General features: G+C 40.8%; 1 protein-coding gene and 1 pseudogene across 3 annotated transcripts in view; one reads left to right on the forward strand and one right to left on the reverse strand.

The window, feature by feature from the left end:
* Positions 1-15,235, forward strand: part of BTBD1 (BTB domain containing 1) — a 42,508-nt gene that overhangs the window by 15,462 nt on the left and 11,811 nt on the right. For both annotated transcript variants that reach the window (XM_032392002.1, XM_032392001.1), the window contains exons 3-5: positions 3,474-3,579; positions 8,652-8,849; positions 14,812-15,004. In XM_032392002.1, the coding sequence (XP_032247893.1) occupies positions 3,474-3,579; positions 8,652-8,849; positions 14,812-15,004 (497 nt within the window). The remainder of the gene's footprint in view (positions 1-3,473; positions 3,580-8,651; positions 8,850-14,811; positions 15,005-15,235) is intronic.
* LOC116624249 lies at positions 2,295-3,467 on the reverse strand (annotated as a pseudogene). Its single transcript, XR_004297857.1, has one exon. The product of XR_004297857.1 is annotated as a 60S ribosomal protein L37a-like (transcript).

Genomic DNA, 15,235 nt, shown 5'->3' on the forward strand with positions numbered 1-15,235 from the left:
ATTATAAGGTTATTTACCAAAGTTAATCACCATGGGTTATATAAGAGAATATTCTTATTCTTAGGAAATACATACTGAAGTATTTAAGGGTAAGGGCAACGATGTGTGTGATTTATTCCTGAATAGTTCACCTCAAATACACAGGCAGACACTATACATTGCCTATTTTCTTATACATTATTATCCCATTTGTGTGTGTGTGTGTGTGTGTGTAAAACCTGTCTATGTGCTTGTGTGTGTGTAGAGAGAGAGTGCAAATGATAAAACGGGTGAAATGTTAAGTAATATTTAAATGGGTAAATCTGGGTAAAGGGTGTTATGGGTGTTCTTTTCACTTGCAGCTTTTCTGTAAATTTGAAATTATTTTTTTTAAAGTATTTCTAAATTTATTTTTTTTAATTAATTTATTTATTTGAGAGAGAGAGAGAGCACAAGCAGGGGGAGTGGGAGAGGGAGAAGCAGGCTACCAGCTGAGCAGGGAGCCTGACATGGGGCCTGATCCCAGGACCCTGGGATCATGACCTGAGCCAAAGGCAGACGCTTAGCCGACTGAGCCACCCAGGCACCCCAAGTATTTCTAAATTTAAAAAATTTAAGAGAAAATTACAAGGACTAGAGTTAATTTTATGCTACTAAATCAGATTTTATATTTTTTGTGGAAAAATTTGACTGAGCAAATTAATATAAGGCCAATATATGATCTAAGAGCATTTTCAAACATGTTTGAGTGTTCTATTATTTTAAGAAATATTCTACTGACTTGAAATACATACATGTTTTATATATGTAAATATATATCATGTATTATATATCTTTTTTTTAATAGAGATTTTATTTTAGAGAGAGAGAGTGAGCAGGAGGGGGCTGGCAGAGGGAGATGGAGAGAGAGAATCTCAGGCAGACTCCCCACCAAGTGCAGAGCCTGATGTGGGGCTCAATCTCAGGACCCTAAGATTGTGACCTGAGCTGAAATCAAGAGTTGGGCTCTTAACCGACTGAGCCATCTGGGTGCCCCTATATATATCTATTTTAAATTTAATCCAGTGTGTTTATAGCTCTCTTCTCTCATAAAACACAAGATATCTGTTTAGGGACGTTTATTATTTGTTCAGTAGCATCTGAGTTACTGAATCCCTTGAAAATGAATTTTATTTTACAAATAAATGAAGAGTCATCAGCCATGCCAGATAATGGTCAATTAATTGGCAGTATTCTCAGCAGGTTTCTGCATGACCCAGCATGGAATACTTCTGTGCATTTTCTATTTGTCCATACTGTTAAATGTAAATAGACCTGACCTGAGGCCAGGGTGAAAGCTTGGTCATTGGCATAACTATCATCACATGTTTTTTTTAGCGTTATTATTATTTTTTTTAAGGTTTTATTTATTAGAGAGAGAGAGCACAAGCGGGGTGAGGGGCAGAGGGAGAAGCAGGCTCCTTGCTAGGCAGGGAGCCCAATAAGGGGCTTGATCCCGGGACTCCAGGATCATGACCTAAGCCCAAGGCAGACATTTAACCTGAGCCACCCAGGCCGCCCCAGTGTTATGGTTTTCTAAATCTTGAGTTTGGATTTTCCATCCCTTTCCTCCACGACTGGCTTTTAAACTTGTTTTTGTGTTTGTGTTTTTGTTTTTATTTTATCTTATTTTTTTTTTAAAGGTTGTATTTATTTACTTGACAGAGAGAGACACAGCGAGAGCAGGAACACAAGCACGGGGAGCGGGAGAGGGAGAAGCAGGCTTCCCGCTGAGCAGGGAGCCCGATGCAGGGCTTGATCCCAGGACCCTGAGATCATGACCTGAGCCAAAGGCAGTCGCTTAACGACTGAGCCACTCAGGCGCCCCTATTTTATCTTATTTTTTAAAGAGAGAGCGACCCAGGATAGGGGGGAGAGGAGAGAGAATCTTAAGCAGGCTCTGTGCTTAGCACAGAGCCCACTGTGGGGCTCGATCTCACAACCCTGAGATCATGACCTGAGCTGAAATCAAGAGTCAGACACTTAACTGAGCCACCCAGGTGCCCCTAACCTTTTTTTTTAAAATTATAATATGCATCCTGATTAACCACATATTATAAGCTTGACTTCTGACTTTTTTTTTTTTAAGATTTTATTTTTATTTGAGACAGAGAGAGAGAGATAGAGCACAAGCAGGGGGAGCGGCAGGCAGAGGGAGAAGCAGGCTCCCCACTGAGCAAGGAGCCCAATGCGGGGCTCAATCCCAGGACCTTGGGATCATGACCTGAGTCCAAGGCAGACGCTTAACTGACTGAGCCACCCAGGTGTCCCTTGACTTCTGACTTCTTAAAGCCTAGATTAGCTTTATTGAAATCCTACAGTATACTTTTTTTTGTTGTTGTTGTTATATAAAGTGACCCATTTATTATAGGCTAGCCATGTTCCAAATGGCGGAGCTTCTACTGGCCTTTCAACTCTTTCAGCCGTCCGATGGCGGACTTTACCGGGACGGCAGAAGTGGTGCGGCGGGTCCAGGCGCCACCAGGGACGGTTTTCAGGCAGGAACAACAGTGCCAGATCCCCACAGCGCATCTTCTCACTGTGGTTTTGCCACAGAAGGAGCAAGTGTAGTCGGCGTGCTGGCTCATTTCAGTCTTCTTCACCGTTTTCCTGAGGGAGGCACCCTAACGGGCCCCGTATTCACCCACGATTCCGACCTCCTTGGTGCATTTAGCCATGTTGCCACAAACTAGGTCTGAGCCCAGAGAGGCCCTATAGTATACTTTTGCTCAATTTATGCTGTGGCTTCTTTTGCTTATCATTATGTTTGTGGGATTCATTCATATTATTATGTGTAGTTGTAGATCACTCTTATATAATATTCGGTCCTGTGACTATTTGCTTTTCTGTTGTTGAGCCTAGTTTTTGCTTAGGTATCCAGAGCTTTCATGCTCTAAAATTCTGGTACTTCATTCTCTCCCCACAGTCAAGACAGAAAATGGAAAAAAAAAAAAAAGATCTGTTTGTACTGGTATGCTTGACAATTGATACCATTTAGTAAAAATATCTTAAAACTTGGATTTAAGTAATGGCTTTACAACATAACTAGTTAGATCGTATTAGGCAAGTCAGTACACCTTTCTGAGCCTGTTTCCACATCTTGAAAATGGGATAATAATGTCTGCCTCATCTAACCTAGAGTGTTTGTTAAGGATCAAAATAAGTATAAGAAACCAGGCAGTGTATATATATGAGCATATGAAAAGAAAAATAACAAGGTTGTCAGTGGCGATGTGAATTTGTTGTTATCTAAGCAAGGCATTTGTGCTTTTAGCTTTTCATTTCTGGTTGCGGAATGGAAAGTTTTAAGAATATATACACATGATAATGGTATTTAAGGTAGGTGTTTTTACATGATTAGCAGTTGTAACTGTTGACAGTGTTAACTTTCAATATGTACAGACTGAAGGTAGAGTAACAATGAAAACAAAATAACTCTCTTTTTGTGTGTTCAGGCTCGATTGTTTGATGAACCTCAGCTTGCTAGTCTTTGTCTAGACACGATAGACAAGAGCACGATGGATGCAATAAGCGCAGAGGGCTTCACCGACATCGACATAGGTAAGTCCGGCAGCTGCGAGACGTGCCGCCTACGTGCCGCCACGCCTTACCGGTCAGCCTGTGTGCTGGACGGGCCGTTACTGTAAAGTAGTCGTTTTTCCAGATTCGGTAAGTCTGCCTCTTAAGAGTTTTGCTTTATTTTGGTGATATATTCCTAAAAGTCCTAACTACTTTATCACGTTTTAAAGAAATGTCAAATTCATTGAATGTACACCATGTGCATGGCATTATAGAAGGTCATTGAGGAAATACAAAGAGTAAGATGTGATGTTTCTTAAGGAAAATAGGATCTAATTGGAGAATCAAGGAACACATATGTGAAAATATGTGAAAATAAGACACTAACAGAAAATTCTGGATAGCATACAGCAAAATGTGATTTTGCCTTTTCTGAGCTAAATGTTATAGAAAATAACCACTGTGCAAATCCAAAACATGGGAAGATTACCTCAAATTGAGTAGCGTTAGGAAAGTCTTGACGGGAGATTCTGATCCGGGCTGTAAAGAATGGGTAGTATTTGGATAATGCAGAGGGGAGGGCACTTAAGGCAGGTGGAACCACAGGAAGAAGAGGATGGAGGAGGGGGAGGGGGTGTGCGGCAAGTTAGAGCCTGGCTGCGCAGGACCGGCTAAGGCTAAGGAGTTTGACTTTTGTTGTAGGAGATCAGAGAGAGCTGACCCAGGCTTGTGACCTGAAATACTGTCTTCACCATGATGAACACAAAATGTATATTAGATATCTATGATTGTCTGTTATTATCTATCTTGCCAGCAGACAGGAAAAAGTATGGGAAGGGAGAACACGCCCATCTTGAAAGCTTTGGCCTTGAAGTGGCACCTGCGTTTTCACTCTTCATTGTCTCAAATTCAGTCTCATGATCCCATGTGACTTCAGAGGAAGGTCTGGAAGAAGAGAGAATGGCACTGGCCGCCTCCTCTTTCTGCACCTGACCTAGTCTCCTGCCGTTCCCCATCACTCCCTGCCTTTCATATACACTGGCCAGGGTTATTTCTCTTTTAAGCCTTTGTATTTACTATTCCATTGATTAGAATCCTTTTCCCCCGAGTCTGTATGTGGCCTCCTCCTTTATATTATTCTGATACCAAGTTAAATGAGACCTAAGACAGACCACCTCAGACCTTAGTCAAAGTAGATACCACGTTCCCCTGAACAATCCCTGTGCTGTTACTCTGGTTGATTTTCCTCATGATACGTTTTACTATTTGAAATTCTTAAGTAGATATTTGTCTGTGTATGTTTATGATAATTGTCTAGCTTCCCCACCTAGATTGTAAACTTTTTTTTTTTAAGACTTTATTTCTCAATAATCCTTACACCCAACTTGGGGCTTCACCTTACAACCCTGAGATCAAGAGTCATGTGCTTACCAACTGAGCCAGCCAGGCACTCCTATTGTAAACTCTTTAAAGTCAGGGACTTTGTCTTGTTTACCACTGTATTTCTAGCACTGAAGACAGTAGAACATAGTACCTGTTCAGTTAATATTTGCTCACCAACTGGACTGTCTAGAATGTTGCCTTTCCTTCCCACCTTGGCTAGTTCTCACTCAGTCTTAATGTCTTGGCTCAAATTCTACTTCTGCAGTGACTGCTTTCTAGAGAGCTGACACCCCACCCTCTTCCATGACATTTAGTGTATTCTCTTATAACAACATCCCATTGATAGCGTGCCTGTCTATTGCACAGTACCTTGGGAAGGATTTATACTCATTTTGCATTAATTATACTGAAGGGCAGGGGCTAGATTCCTCCCCAGTATACGTAATAGGCCATTGACTGGATGTTTGAGAGCCCCAAGCACTTCCCACATTGCTAAGGAAACATTGCTTCATCCTAATTTTCTTCCCCTTAAGGGTTGTCAAGTACTCCATTTGTACTTCAGTCTGTATTTGAAATAATACTGTTTGCATCTGGATGACTTCCTCCTGGAAGTTGTTTTGTAAATAACCCCATGTTAGGCATGCCATTGGAACCTGGAGTTCTTGAAGGAGGTCCCTTGTACACGGTAAATACTCTCTGAATATTTGTTGATTTGATTTGACTCACAGCTGCTTATATTAAAATCTAGCCTTGCATTATGTTTATAAAACAAAACCTTAGATGTTTTTATGATCTTTATTAGGCTCTTGGCTGCCAATAGAAGACCTGTGTGTTTCCACACCATGGTCTAGTTTGCCTCAAATGCACTTGTTAAAACTTGCGATTGAAAGAGAAGTCTAGGAGCTGAGAGAAAGCTGGGCCAGGCTTCGGGAGCTCTTCGCACAGTTTATAGTTTTAGATTCTGGGGAAGCTTTTTCTCCTCTGGGATTTGAATATATGTTCTGGAGGGAATGTGCTTACTATTCTCCAAGTAGAGAGAGACCGTTTCTCTCTTAGAGCTTTTTGCTAAGGGAAGAAGATAATATGTCACACTGATAGGAAAAAAAGCAAATTTACATTATGCTAAAGGCAGTATAATGTGCTTTCTTTTTCCCCCTTGCTGATATTTTAAGTTTTTGTGTTTATCTTTACTGAAGTTTACTAGCATATGGAGTAGAGATTTGTCGATCCAAGGTTGTCTGTTTTCCCATTGAGTGATCAGTTATGGTCAGTGTATATTCCTAACCCTTTTAAGTTTTGAGGCATGTAGGTTTACATTCATTTACCTGTGAAAACGTTCTATGGACCCTTCGTTTGTATTCATCTGCTCAGCTACAAGAGAAGGAAAAACATGATTTTTAAAAAAAAAAAATTATAACCTATTCATTTTTAACATATCATTGCGCCCCTGTTGTGTTCTGGGGACTGAGACATCTTTGCTGGAATGATAGCTGTGGTTTGATATTGACCAAATATTTGGATGTAGTATGAATGTGTAGACCGTTAGAGAATGTAAATTTTTTTTTTTTTAAGATTTTATTTATTTATTTGACAGAGAGAGAGAGACAATGAGAGAGGGAACACAAGCAGGGGGAGTGGGGGAGGGAGAAGCAGGCCTCCCGCTGAGCAGGGAGCCCGATGCGGGGCTCAATCCCAGGACTCTGGGACCATGACCTGAGCTGAAGGCAGACGCTTAACGACTGAGCTGCCCAGGTGCCCCGAATGTAATTTTTTTTAAATAAATTTTCTTAGATGTGTAATACTGGGTAATTTAAGCATATTTAATGTCTTCATTGATTTCTGCTATATATGGCATCCTCATTTTTATTTGAATCTTGTGGTTATTAGTGCTCATTATTATGAATATCAGTTATTGTATAGTGAAGCCCTCAGGCCTCTGAAGTGTTTTTTTTTGTTTGTGTGCTTTTGTTTTGTCTTTAAATATTTATTTATTTATTTTAGAGGAGGAGGTGGCGAGTGCAGAGGGGAGGGGCAGAGGGAGAGAGTCCTCAATCCCCACTGAGCACAGAGCCTGACTCATGGCTCAGTTCCATGACCCTGAGATCATGACCTGAGCTGAAACTAAGGGTTGGATGCTCAACCGACTGAGCCACCCACGTGCCCCCTCTGTGTTTGTTTTTTAATCTTCCTCTTTGTATAAAGACTCTTGACTGTAGTGCTTTTCAGGCACCTACTTCTACTTTTCAGATTTCCTCTCTTCTCTGCCCCTGTTTGTGTGCAGCCTATTGTTTCATCTAGTCTGTTGGCCTCTCAGGTCCCCTCTCTGACTTCTGCTTTTGATCTACTGTAGAGAATCTGAGCTAATTTTTTACAATTTTGCCTCTGATAAAAGGAGAAGGATTCCGAGTGAGGGCCTGAGTTCTGGGCATGACATTTATACTTGGAGATCAGATAGGGAGTTCAAACTTAAGATGTCCCAAATTAAACTCCAGATCTCGCCTCTCACCATCCCCCAAAACCTCCTTCGTAGGCTTTCCCATCTCGAGTCACTGTCCCTGTCATCTGTCTGTTGCTTAGACTATAAACCTGGGAATTATCCTTGACCCCTCTCTGTCACCCTCTATATTCAGTCTGTGAGGACAGCACATGGAGTCATCCTTCAGAATGTATCCTGAAGCTGATCGTTCTTCACTTCTTCTTTATGGTCCTGGCCATTATCACATCTGACTGGGATCAGAGCAGGAGCCTGCTAACTGATCTCATTTCCACTCTTACCTCCACTAGAGTCTCTTCTCAACACGGCTGCCAGCATGATCCTTTCACCACATACAGTGTCGCAGCCCCAGATCCTCCAGGGGTTTGTTCCCCTTTCCAAAACCCAGATGATCTACAGGGTACTATAGGATGACACCCCCATTTCCCCCTTTCTGGCCTCATCACCTACCACTTTTCCCTCCTGCTCACTGCACTGCAGCCACCCTGGCCTTCTGGCCAGTCCTCAGACTTGCCAGGCACACTTCCATGTGAGGGCCCTCACACTGGCAGTCCTGAACAGTCCTTCTGGTTAGGCCTCGGTTTGGCTGACTCCCCCGCCTCCAATCAGGTCTTAGCTCAGGTGAGCCACCCACGCCATCCTATTTTAAACTGCATTTAATGATTCCCCTTACTCTGCTCTTTGTCCTACACTTGTCATCTCACATAATAATGTTTACCCCCATTAGAATATAAGCTCCATGAAGGCAGATGTTTAACTTTTTTGTTCAGTGATGTATCCTCAGCATCTAGAATCGTGCCTGACACATAAAGAGTGCCTAATAAGGAATATTTGGGGAATGGGTACATGGTTATCTGTAGACTTTATGAATTTATGTCTGTTACTAATTTGAAGCCATTTTCTCTGACTGACTGACTATTAATCTTACTCTGGATATTTGAGTTTGCTTGATAAATGGCACGGATATACAAGGAGATACTCTGCCTAAGCTTCCATGTATGATAAGGAATAAGTTGAATGTTAACCTTAGCAATTAAAGAAGTTTTCTTAGCAAAGAAAACTTTGCTGTTTAATTCCTTTCATTCTTTAATATTTTTAAGTATAGAGTCTATAATTTTAAGTATCTGACCTGTTTTTTATTGAAATGTGAAAACTTAACATAAGCCTGTTTGTCAGTATTGTTTTGGTAAAGAGCAAAATATTCCTAATTTGATTTATTTTTGTATTTTACTTGTAGACACACTCTGTGCAGTTCTGGAAAGAGACACACTTAGTATCAGAGAAAGTCGACTTTTTGGAGCTGTTGTGCGATGGGCAGAAGCGGAATGTCAAAGACAGCAGTTGCCTGTGACTTTTGGAAACAAACAGAAAGTTCTAGGAAAAGCACTGTCCTTGATCCGGTTTCCACTGATGACCATTGAGGAGTTTGCAGCAGGTAGGGCTATAACTTGACCAAAGTCTGGGTGAAACCAGCAGTCAGCCAGCCTCCCTGTGTGAGAGGAGCCCCCGATAGTGAGTGAGTTCTAGTCACATGATACAGGAGTGTGAGTGTGTGTGTGTGTGTGTAAGTTCATTTACTTCTCCTGGAAGCCCTCCAAGATAACATTATAGGTTATTTATTTTGATCTGTGCATTAGCTGCTTTTTTTTTTCTGAGTATAGTTGAACACAGGTTCCACTAGTTTCAGGTGTGCAACAAGATTCTGTTTGACACGGTTACGTGCTCCCCACCAGCGTAGCCGTCTGTCACCACGCAGCGCCATCACAGAATCAGTGACTGTATTCCCTGCGCTGAGCCTTTCATCCCCATGACTAATTCATCCCGTAACTGGAAGCCTGGACCTCCCACTCCCCTTCACGCATTTTGCCCATCCCCCCTCCCCAACCTCCCCTCTGGCAACCACCAGTTTGTTCTCTGTATTTATGGGTCTGATCCTGCCTTTTTTGTGTATCATTTGCTTTTATTTTGTTTTTTTAGATTCCACACATATGAGTGAATATAGGTTATATATATATATTTTAAAGATTTTATGTATTTATTTGACAGAGAGAGATAGAGCAGGGACACAAGCAGGGGGAGTGGGAGATGGAGAAGCAGGCTTCCCGCTGAGCAGGGAGCCCGATGCTGGGCTCGATCCCAGGACCCTGGGATCATGACCTGAGTCGAAGGCAGACGCTTAACGACTGAGCCACCCAGGCCCCCCTAGGTTATATTTTTAAAATACTATGTATATAAAAATCGTATTTCTGTAGATTAGAGAACTGAACCTGAGAGGTATTAAGTGCCTTGCTCAAGGTTATAATGATAGATCTTTCTGATTCTTAAGATCGATGCCTTTTTTTTTTTAAAGATTTTATTTATTAGAGGGAGAAAGAGCGAGAGAGAGAAAACGAGCAAGCACGAATGGGGGAGGGGTTGGGAGGCAGGAAGGGCAGAGGGGAGAGGGAGAGGCAGGCTCCCCACCGAGCAGGGAGCCTCCACTCGGGACTCAAACCCAGGTGCCCCCAATCAACACTTCTGATGTAAAAGCAGAGAGACCCAGGGACACCTGGTGGCTCAGTCGGTTAAGTATCTGCCTTTGGCTCAGGTCATGATCCCGGGTCCTGAGATCAAGCCCTGATGAGTAGGGCTTCCTGCTTAGCGGGGAGTCTGCTTCTCTCTCTCTCTCTTCCTCTGCCTCTCCCCGCTGCTTGTGCTCTCTCTCTCAAATAAATAAAAATCTTAAAAATAAATAAATAAGCAGGAGGGGAAGAATGAAGGGGGGGAAATCGGAGGGGGAGAAGAACCATGAGAGACAATGGACTCTGAAAAACAAACAGGGTTCTAGAGGGGAGGGGGTTGGGAGGATGGGTTAGCCTGGTGATGGGTATTGAGGAGGGCACGTTCTGCATGGAGCACTGGGTGTTATGCACAAACAATGAATCATGGAACACTATATCTAAAACTAATGATGTAATGTATGGGGATTAACATAACAATTAAAAAAAATAAATAAATAAATAAATAAAAATAAATAAAATCAGACATACCTGGTTTTGAATCTTCGTTCTGTGACCCATTCTCCTTATCCATATTGACATTGAGTATTACCTGCTTTTAAGTCATGGCCAGGTTGATTTAAAGGAAAAAGGGAATCTCATTACTATTTAAAACTATATTTACTGGCCATTTGTATTTTTTCTTAACATTTATGACTTTTGTTTTTTCTATTGGGTATTCAAATTTTTCTTATTGATTTATCATAAATGTTCTTATTGTCTCCCAATTTGTTTTTGTTGGAATCAATTTTTTTTTCTTCAAACTTTTTTATTGACGTATAACAGCCATATAATAAGGTGAACACACCTATAGAACCACACTTGATATCAGTTTATGGTATAGTACCAGTACCCTAGAAGCCTTCATCAGGCTCCTCCAAGTCCCTGATCTCCCTCCCAAAGGTGACTGTTTTCTGGCCTCTATAAATTAGTTTTGTCTGTTTTTGAACTTAAGTTTTTATTTTAGTCACCTGGTGCTTATCACTACAAATGCACTCCTTAATCCCCATCACCTATTTCACCCACCTCCCCTCTGGTAACCATCAGTTCTCTATAGTTAAGAGTCTGTTTCTTGGTTTGCCTCTCTCCTTTTTTTCCCCCATGATCATTTATTTTGTTTCTTAAATTCCACATATGAGTGAAATCATATAGTAATTGTCTTTCTCTGACTGACTTATTTCAGTTAGCCTCATACTCTCTAGTTCCATCGAGGTCATTGCAAATGGTAAGATTTCATTCTTTTTTATGGCTGAGTAATATTCATTGTGTGTGTGTGTGTGTGTGTGTGTGTGTGTGTGTGTGTGTGCGTGCGTGTAGCACGTGGTCTTTATCCATTCATCAGTTTACAGACACTTGGGCTGCTTCCATACCTTGGCTATTGTAGATGACGCTCCTATATACATAGGGGTGCATCTTTCCCTTTGCATTAGTGTTTTTGTATTCTTTGGGTAAATACCCAGTAGTGTGATTTGCTGGGTTGTAGGGTAGCTCTATTTTTAACTTTTTGAGGAACCTCCACACTGTTTTCCAGAGTGGCTGTACCAGTTTGCATTCCCACCAACAATGCAAGAGGGTTCCCCTTTCTCCACATACTCACAAACACCTGTTATTTCTTGTGTTGTTGATTTTAGCCATTCTGACAGGTAGGAATCTCACTGTAAGTTTGATTTGCATTTCCCTGATGAAGAGTGATGTTGAGCATCTTTTCACGTGTCTGTTGGGCATCTGTATGTCGTCTTTGGAGAAATGTCTGTTCATGTCTTCTGTTTTTGAACTTAATATAAAGGAAATGATACATACAGTATGTGTTCTTTGGTGTATGGCTTTTTCTCTTAACATGTAAATTCATCCCTGTGGTTGTGTGTGGCAGTTGCTCATTCTTTTTCATTGCTGTATAATCTGTTGTATGAATGTGTCATGATTTATTTATGCATTTTACTATTGAACATCTGGGTGGTTTCTTTTTGGAGGCCATTAAGAACATTCTTGTACATGTCACTTAGGGTACACATGTAAACATTTCTGTTGAGTATTAGACAAGTGGAATTGTTATGTCATAGAGTGTGCATATGTTCAGCATTAGTAGATCTGGCCAGATGTTGCCCAAAGTGATTGTAACAGTTCATGCTCAACTGCCGAGTTAAGAGAGTTATTCTAGTTGCCCCACATCCTCTCCAAAATTTGGTATTGTCTGTTTTTGTAGTTTTAGTCATTTGGTGGGATGAGGACATACTTTACTGTGGTTTTAATTTTGTGTCTCTGACAGTTAATGATGTTGAATGTGCCAATAACTGGATATCCTTATTCAGGTCCTTAGTTTCTTTGTTGATTTTTGAGAGTTTTGTATATTATGGATACAAGTTTTCTGTCAGATATTTGTATTGCTCATGTGGATTGCCTTTTCATTAATGCTGTCTTTTTAAAAATTTATTATTTGAAGTATAGTAGACGTACAGTGCTATATTAGTTTCAGGTGTACAACATAGTGATTCAACAATTCTCTACATTACTCAGTGCTCATCCTGATAAGTATAGTCACCATCTGTCACCATGCAATGTTGTTATAATATTATTGACTGTATTCTCTATGCTGTTCTTCTCATCACTGTGACTTACTTATTTTATAACTGGAAGTTTGTACATCTTAATCTTCTCCACCTATTTTGCTCATTCCCCCCCCTCCGCCGACCATCTTCCCTCTGGCAACAACAGTTTGTTTTTTGTATTTAAGAGCCTTTTTAGGGGTGCCTGGGTGGCTCAGTCAGTTAAGCGTCTGCCTTCGGCTCAGGTCAGGATCTCGAGGTCTGGGATCGAGCCCTGCATTGGGCTCCCTGCTCAGGGGGGAGTCTGCTTCTCCCTCTTCCTCTTCCCCTGGCTTGTGCTCTCTGTCTTGCTCATTCTCTTTCTCTCAAATAAATAAATATAAAATCTTTGAAAAAAGAAAAAAGAGCCTGTTTACTTTTGTGTTTGTTCATGAGTTTTTTAGAGTCCACATAAGTGAAATCATATGGTATTTGTCTTTGTTTGACTTATTTTACTTAGCAGAATACCCTCTAGGTCCATCCATGTTGTTGCAAATGGCAAGATCTCATTCTTTTTTTTTTTTTTTTTAATGGCTGAGTAATATTCTATGATCATAATATATACCACATCTTCTTATCTTTTTGTCTATCAGTGGATACTTGGGTTGCTTCTGTATCTTGGCTTTTGATAAATAGAAAATCTTATTTTTAATGAAGTTAATTTATCCATCTTTTTCTTTAGTAAGATGAAGGCTTTCTGTGTGTTCTTTAAGAAATTTGCCAGTCTCAAGGTTATTAAGATATTCTCTGAAGTTCTCTTCAAGGAGTTTTAATATTTTACATTTAACATTTAGATCTTTAAACCAATTGGATTTTTGTTTTTTTCTATTGTTTTCTCACACATGTATATGGTGTGAGGTAGAAGTTAGGGTTCATTTTTTTTCCCCGTGTAGCTACATATTAAAAAACTATCCTTGCCCCATACATTGCAGGGCCAACTTTGTTGTAAATCAGGTATTTTGTTTTAATTAAATCTGTTTCTGGAGTGTGTGTTCTGTCCCACTGTTACATTTGTTTATTCTTGCACCAATTCTGCATAGTTTTACACCACATCTTGAAACCTGGTAGTGAAAATTCTCCAGCTTTGTTCTTCTTCAAGATTATGTTGGCTATTTTTGGTCTTTTTTGCATTTTCACATAAATAAATTTTTTTTACTCAGCTTGTCAATTTCCACCCCCCAAAAATCATGGGATTTTGATTGGAATTGCATTGAATCTGTAGATTGATGTGGAGATAATTGACATTTTTATAGTATTACTAGTCACTAATATTTATAATATTTTTATAATATTACTAGTCTGCTGAGAGTTTTATCATTAACTTTATCAACTGCTTCTCTTTTCAGATAGTGATACAGTAGTTTTCCCCTTTATTTTTTCGAATATGTAATTGACTTTATTAAGCAATGCATGAATTGGGCAGCATCCCATCTAGCAAGTAGAGAGATGCTCTTTGCTATATTTTCTTAATATGGTGAACTACACTGATTTTCCAAATTAAACCTACTTTGGGGGGCGCCCGGGTGGCTCAGTTGGTTAAGTATCTGCCTTCGGCTCAGGTCATGATCCTGGAGTCCCGGGATCGAGCCCCACGTCAGGCTCCCTGCTCAGTGGGGAGTCTGCTTCTCCCTCTGACCTCTCCCCTCTCATGCGCTCTCTCTCTCATTCTCTCTCTCTCTCAGATAAGTAAACAAATCTAAAACAAAGAAAAAAAAACCCCACCTACTTTGGATTCCTTATATAAGGCAGACTTAGTTGTCATTCTTTATCCTATGTTACCAAATCCAGTTTGCTAAACTTTTTAAAATATTTTTATGACCACTTCATGAGAGAAATTCGTCTATAATTTTCCTTTCTTGGAATGAAATTGTGAGATTTTGATTACCAAGTTTATGCTGGTCACATACAAAAGTTAACGTTTCTTTTTTCAGTGGTCAAGAGTTTGTGTAAGATTGGTGTTGTTTTTTCCTTAAATGTTTAGGAAAATTCACCAGTGAGGTTATCTGGATCTAGAGTTTTCTTTGTGGAAGATTTTGCTTGTTTGTTGTTGTTTTAAAGATTTATTTATTTATTTGAGAGCACTATTAACACTTACGTTCTATTAGATTAAACTCAAATGGATTTAGACATCTGTAAAATTAAATACATACTAAAATTTTTCTACCTCACTGTTATTTTACATCTTCTGGGTTTGAATTCACATTATTATGTGAAGTATTACAAAGTTAGGAATTGAAGTCCAGGTGCTTTTCCTGAGGGTGTGTTTTTATTTCTGCAGGTCCTGCTCAGTCTGGAATTTTGTCCGACCGTGAAGTGGTCAATCTGTTTCTTCATTTTACGGTCAATCCTAAGCCCCGAGTGGACTACGTGGACCGGCCCCGGTGTTGCCTGCGGGGGAAGGAGTGCTGCGTCAACCGCTTCCAGCAGGTAGAGAGCCGCTGGGGCTACAGCGGCACGAGCGACCGCATCAGGTAGCTGCCTCGCCGCCGGCGCGGGCTCCCCTCTCCTGTCCTCTCCTCCCCTCCCCTCTCCTGTCCTCTCCTCCCCTCTCCTCTCCTCTCCTGTCCTCTCCTCTCCTGTCCTCTCCTCTCCTCTCCTGTCCTCTCCTCCCCTCTCCTCTCCTGTCCTCTCCTCCCCTCTCCTCTCCTGTCCTCTCCTCTCCTCTCCTGTCCTCTCCTCTCCTCTCCTGTCCTCTCCTCTCC

This window comes from Phoca vitulina, unplaced genomic scaffold (genome assembly GCF_004348235.1).
Source record: "Phoca vitulina isolate PV1807 unplaced genomic scaffold, GSC_HSeal_1.0 scaffold65, whole genome shotgun sequence".
Lineage (NCBI taxonomy): Eukaryota > Metazoa > Chordata > Mammalia > Carnivora > Phocidae > Phoca > Phoca vitulina.